We start from the raw sequence: 6,957 nt of genomic DNA on the forward strand, positions 1-6,957 counted from the left end.
TTGTGATTTTTAAGTAATTTATTTGATGATGGAATGATATACAATATTTCTTCATGTTACACCAGATATTTATGAGTCACAATATCTATATTTACAAAATATCCAAATATACAATATATATTTCTCACAATAATTAATATTAGCTCATCCATAGAACAGATACAATAATTTCGCGAATGATTTAGCACTTCCAGAAGTAAAAACACAGACTATGCAGTTGACTTGTAGTTATAACATTGTCACAAAGTTAATATAATCTGCTTTTGAGGAAATTTGATGTTGGGTTTTCACAAAATCAGTGATGAGTTTTTGACATAATATTTGCATACCTTTATTTTAAACAGAAGAACTCAAGAGTTTGAAATATGACTATATTGCCAACTGTTTAAGATATATATATTAGATATATACAATATAATATATACACTAGATAATTTGATTTTAATTAGTACGTAATTGGTAATCTCCATTCTGTGTGATGTATCGTACCCATGGTAATGCTTGATAACCACTCTTTTCTATTATCTTTAAATATCGTACCTGAATTACAAAAATATAAATAAGATTTTACTTGAAAACTACAAAATTAAAAGAAAGCCAGTTCACTTTGTTATGCGCGCAAAACCACGTTATGTTCCAAGGATTACGTCTATCAGTTAAATATTGTTTTCAACAATCATAATTATACTCATTTACAGCTTGGTCTTATAAAATAATAACAAGGTTTGCCTTATTTAATGTCACCTGACTTTTACTTTCTAATGTATATTGTATCTAATTGTATAATTCAAGACTATCCTTTCTCTTACCTGTATTCCAGAAACTGTGAAATATGGAATTTCAAATTTAACTTGAATTGGTGGTCGGCCTTCTGAGTCTTCAGTTTCTACACTTGGTAAACCAAAATGGGCTCTCATTAAATATTCCTTGCCACCCTGTAAACAGAAGAGTAAATTTTTCACTTGAGATCACTCACTACTGAGGCTTCTGATTTTCTCAATTTTCCACTTCAGTTTTATTTCCATAAACTTGATTTAAATTGGTGCCCATTACACATAATAAGATATTATGATGTAAGATATTCAATCAAGCTTTACTTTTTAATAATAATAGGGAAAGGTTTATAATAACTTGAAGGGAACATTATCACTTACAGAAAACTTTTTAAACCAATTTCAATGTGTGCAAGTAAGAAATTATCAAATCAGGGCACAGATCAAATGGGTATCTGTAGTACAATTGTTGCCCATTTCCAAGAAATATCAAAGACATTTATTCTATCCTGAAGTTCATATAGCCCATATTGGTTATTTGGGTATGATTTTATTAAATATAACTTACAGGGAAAGATTTAATACTCCAGATGACACTACTGATTTCAGGTGTATATCTACAGTTACCTACAGTTGTTTTAAATTTGGGTGAGTCGGCATCAGTTGGTACTGGTATAATAATCTCTACATTATTAGCTGTTGATCTTCTTTTAAACTGACTTTTGGCCTAAAATTAAAATGAAATGAGCATTAAGTTTTGCACCTTATTGGAAAAATGAAGGCCAATGAGAGAAATTTGCCAGGACAATAACACTGATACTCTGTCAAAATATCAACTGTCCAATGAGTTCAAGTCATATATGTCATTTCGTTTGATGAAAGACAAAGCTTGAAAAGTTATAATTGGTTAATCTCATAATCTATCAGTTGGTTCAGCACAGATCTTTATAGATGAAGAATTTACCATATAACAAACAAATCAACAGAACATACCTTGATCATATATTCAACACGGCTATGAGCATGTCTTTCTATTACTGATTCTACCCATATCAATGGTTTAACCTAAAATTACATATTTTATCATTAGGGTACATCATACCATAAACTTCATTCAAAATTACAAAATATTTTATCATTATATTTTACAAAAATCCATCAAAAGCATACCATACCGATAATGTTTAAAGTTATATTCATAATTTGAAACACATTGAAGCCCACTGAGAAAAACCTACAACCTGTTTAAACATACAGCCTTATATACTCAATTTATCTGTGATCTTACAGCTGACTAATTAGATAGCTCCTCCTATCTTCTTATACAAATCATTTTCAAAAGACTTACATGTGTATTGAGTCGATAAGACATTAATTCAAACTCTCCATCAGGGGGGATAAATGATATTGTCCTATCATTTTCAAATCTTGATAATCTTACACATTGATGAAATTTAACATCTTCTAATTCCACTGATTTACTCTTTCCTCCTCATAAAATACAAAAAAAACAAATCTAATTGCTCATAACTGTTCATAAAAATAGAAATAACAAATCTAATTGCTCATAACTGTTCATAAAAATAGAAATAACAAATCTAATTGCTCATAACTGTTCATAAAATCTAATTGCTCATAACTGTTCATAAAAATAGAAATAACAAATCTAATTGCTCATAACTGTTCATAAAAATAGAAATAACAAATCTAATTGCTCATAAAAATAGAAATAACAAATCTATTTGCTCATAACTGTTCACAAATAATTATTACAAAATAACCAATCTTATTGCTGATTACTGTTCATGAAAATAGAAATAAAAAATCTAAGTGCTCATAACTGTTCATAAAAATAGAAATAACAAATCTAATTGCTCATAACTGTTCATAAATAATTATTACAAAATAACAAATCTTATTGCTCATTACTGTTCATGAAAATAGAAATAACAAATCTAATTGCTCATAACTGTTCATAAATATAGAAATAACAAATCTAATTGCTCATAACAATAGAAATAACAAATCTAATTGCTCATAAAAATAGAAATAACAAATCTATTTGCTCATAACTGTTCACAAATAATTATTACAAAATAACCAATCTTATTGCTCATTACTGTTCATGAAAATAGAAATAACAAATCTAAGTGCTCATAACTGTTCATAAAAATAGAAATAACAAATCTAATTGCTCATAACTGTTCATAAAAATAGAAATAACAAATCTAATTGCTCATAACTGTTCATAAATAATCATTACAAAATAACAAATCTTATTGCTCATTACTGTTCATGAAAATAGAAATAACAGATCTAATTGCTCATAACTGTTCATAAATATAGAAATAACAAAAAGAAAGCTACGTACTTCCAGTACTTTCAAATAGAACCTTATCATTAAGACCAAGTCTTAATTCAGGCATACCAGACAGAAATACCCTCATCTTGATAGACCCTACAATTTCACTTCGTAATACATTTCCATTAGCACTAACCTAAAATAAATAATAGAATATAGTATTGTTATATTTCATGATTGACCTTCACAATCTGAAAATGGAAGGGTTATCCAATCTGAGTAAGGTATAATCAATTTATTTGGTAACAGACATGCAATTTATCAAATGAATGAGATCTCTTTGTACACTAAAATCATTCAAATACATGCGAAATAAAAACAGACTTGCCCTTTTACTTCCAAAGTGCAGGAAAAATCATATAGAAATAACTATTGTCAGCCTATGACCCTACTGAAGTTTGAGAAGTAGTCTAATTGAGATCAGATTGAAAGTTATCTTGTTGTACTTACCAATAAATTAACAGATTCAATAACATCTAAAAATACTTCATTTTTACGGTATTTGACCCCTTCTGATCTCCAAGATACAGCATTAGTTACGGCCATTGGTGGGCGCGGTGCTACTTCTAATTTATGACCTTCTTGGGTGATAAATCTAAAAATATGGAAGTTGTAAAAAAAATAAATTTTATTTCAATTATACCACTCATACCAAAATCAATCAAATGCTCTTTTTCTGTATATGCCTTCCTTATGTCTGAGGTATTAGGTCTCTAGCACTCAAAATTGGTTTGAAATTGGTTATAAGTTAGGTGAAATGTCCAAAAGAATGGCTGTACTTTAATCAAATTGTTTGTATATCAAATTGTTTTTATATCAAATTGTTTTTATATAAATTATTTTTATAAGTGTTGGGACCAGAATCTGAATATACTGTCAAATATCCTTCATAAAGACAGAGGTATGAAATTGGAATACACTGACTTTGATGAGCAAAAAGTACAAAGTAAGCAAGCACTGCTACATACTCTTGTAAAATTTTAGTATCTGTTGTTTGAGGGAAACCAAAATCCATCACTTCATCTAACAACTCATAAATACACACAAAGTTATCTCTGATACTCTCTTCTTCCATTTCTTTAAAATATTCTATAAATATCTACAAAATGAACATAAAGTTTATTTCTTGCATCTTTTTCTATCCAAATGATTACTTCATATTTCACAAACATTTACATAAAGATCTTTGTGGAAGAAATCTTAGAAATATCCTTCTAAACATGATAACTAGTTCTGTAGCGACAAATAAAGTAGGTAGTCTTCCTTGGTTAACGTGATTTTATTTATGACCCTTGTAGAAAGGCCAATTTATTTTTAATTTCTCCAAAAAATTTAGTAGAATTTAGAAAGAAAAATTTTAACATTCAGAGTTAGATTAATCATGTGACTTGATGCACTAAAGTTTTACAAAAACAATATGAATACGTTTCAGTCCTATATTATTCACTACATACAAAAATCTATTTATTTCTCCAAATTAATACTTCATAATTTCTTTGTACTAGAAATTCATTAATCTAGCTTACCTGAACTATTTTATGAAGAAAGGAAAAAACTAAAGCCACATTAGAATTTTTCTTTGATGTAGCTACACAATATAAGTTGTTGTACTTGATATATATAAAAGTGACATTATTATGTTCAATAATTGGTGTTACATTCCCTTCCTCTTCTTTATCCATTACAAGCGACATAAACTTATCAATAACAGACATATCTATATCTCCACGATAATTACGTGAAATCAGCACCTAAAAATATTATTATTTTATATGCTTATATATGGTCAAAGGGTTTTAAATAACTGACTACAGTTCAGACTAGCAAGTGTTGAAAATGGAGGTAAACTCCTATATCAAACTCCTATCAAATTTCATGTTGCCAAAAGCTTCAAACATGGTGTATTAAAACAGTGAATTTACACTGTGTTAAATTGAATAAGATCCTAGTAAACCTCATATAATGTCTGGTGTCTGATAAATAACATATTTAATTATAACTACCTTGCCCTTTACGTCACATATATACACTGCTGACGCTGACATGATGACTGTCTATATAAGAATATCTCAATCAAAAGCTATATTTTCTCTATCAAATCTGAAATGATGATAAAATTCATAACTGAAAATTCAACTTGTTATTTCTAAAGGGATTGCTCTTATCATACTTTAGGATGTGGAGTCCATGTTTCTTAAATATATAATCAAAGATTGGCTGTGAAGTTGTATCATACAAAGTTAGAGCTTTTCAAATTTCAACAGAAACATAAGTCAGGCCATTGCATATCATTTTTTATATCACGATAATTAAAAAAAAATGTTGTGTTGTAATTGATATTTTGATATTTTAATCATCTGACAGTATGTATAACAGTTTCAAACATAATGATTCTGATACCAGTATTCAGTCCATCACCCAACCCTTTGGGCAGTTCAGAACTGTTACTATAAAAGCTTAACTCCTTAAAATTAAGGAAAATTACGTCCTACTTTTTGACATCTTATTGGGCTAATGAACACCATGCAGTGTGCAATGAGGGAAATTTTTACCAGTATGGCGGCATTAGCCTTCTCGTTTTCGATTTACAACTGTTGAGGGATCTGTAACTTGATCAGCCTTGCGGCCTCGAATTAATTATTGTACCCTACAAGGTGTTTTTTTTTTGGACTTATTTATAGATCAAACATTGTACACGAAAATAAGTGACACATTTTGCCGCCGTTGCAGAGTTGGTTGCTCATGAAATATGGGTTAAAGCAAAGGATTCCATAAAGAAAATCGAAACAAACCAATTTTAATTATTTTGTAGAATATCTGAGGAAACATCTAAGACATAAAAATTTTTTTTCGTTTTTTTAACTTTGACGAAATTCGATGTTGAATCCTTATGTGCACGAAAATAGGTTACACCACTGTACTACTAGGCCTAGTGTGAAGTAAATGTTATGTGATGACTGACTGCAGAGTGCAGTGCAAAAATTTAAGACAGGGACTATGTCCACTTAATTAAAAACATTAAAAGAATTTAATTCAAGCTTCGCTCCACATAGCATAAATCGTTAAAAAAAAGACAAATAGAATTATATGTGATGAAAAACTCGAATTGAAATATTTACATGTATACCTATTTTTTTTAATAAATTACACATCAAACCGGAAATGAACAAGACGCACCTGCCAAGTAAGTACTTCCGCTTTATTGGGGCTGTTTCTCTATAGTTGGAAAAAAAAGTCAAGCCATTTTCTTTATTAAGATGAAATAATCACCTGAACTTCAGTAATACAATTTAAACCCATGGAATTCAAAAGATTATTGAAATGCACTCAATTTCTAGGAAATCAAGATCTTGAATTGACCCTGACCTTTCAAATGTAAATTGAGATTATAAAAACGAAACACAACCTAGTTGCCGGAAGTGTTAATTTTCTTAACCCTTCAAGGTAAAACTATGAAAAGATATTATGTTCATTCGAAAATTATATCGAACTTATTTGCTTTCCAACTTTCAAAGATCTTCAGTGTATCTATCACGTAGCTCACATTAAACCACTTTATTTGTCATAAAAACGAAACACAACCTAGTTGCCGGAAGTGTTAATTTTCTTAACCCTTCAAGGTAAAACTATGAAAAGATATTATGTTCATTCGAAAATTATATCGAACTTATTTGCTTTCCAACTTTCAAAGATCTTCAGTGTATCTATCACGTAGCTCTCATTAAACCACTTTATTTGTCTAATTTGTGAATTTGACAAGTTCATTGGAACCTTAGCCTTTAGCATTGAACTTACCCCCCTTTTCAATTTCCACCCCAGTGG

General features: G+C 29.3%; 2 protein-coding genes across 2 annotated transcripts in view; one reads left to right on the top strand and one right to left on the bottom strand.

The window, feature by feature from the left end:
* LOTGIDRAFT_205544 (hypothetical protein) lies at nucleotides 1-6,282 on the bottom strand. Its single transcript, XM_009045552.1, has 11 exons — nucleotides 6,263-6,282; nucleotides 5,139-5,235; nucleotides 4,662-4,886; nucleotides 4,104-4,234; nucleotides 3,586-3,730; nucleotides 3,145-3,271; nucleotides 2,122-2,264; nucleotides 1,767-1,838; nucleotides 1,342-1,500; nucleotides 810-935; nucleotides 1-540 (listed from the first exon to the last, which is right to left on the bottom strand). The coding sequence occupies exons 2-11, from the start codon at nucleotides 5,178-5,180 to the stop codon at nucleotides 442-444; spliced, it is 1,269 nt and encodes a 422-aa protein (XP_009043800.1). The 5' UTR covers nucleotides 5,181-5,235; nucleotides 6,263-6,282; the 3' UTR covers nucleotides 1-441.
* Nucleotides 6,283-6,589: 307 nt separating this feature from the next.
* Nucleotides 6,590-6,957, top strand: part of LOTGIDRAFT_227917 (hypothetical protein) — a 3,105-nt gene continuing 2,737 nt past the window's right edge. Inside the window, exon 1 of the mRNA XM_009045553.1 lies at nucleotides 6,590-6,755. The gene's annotated coding sequence lies outside the window, so the exon portion shown is untranslated. The remainder of the gene's footprint in view (nucleotides 6,756-6,957) is intronic.

This window comes from Lottia gigantea (genome assembly GCF_000327385.1).
Source record: "Lottia gigantea unplaced genomic scaffold LOTGIsca_1, whole genome shotgun sequence".
NCBI lineage: Eukaryota > Metazoa > Mollusca > Gastropoda > Lottiidae > Lottia > Lottia gigantea.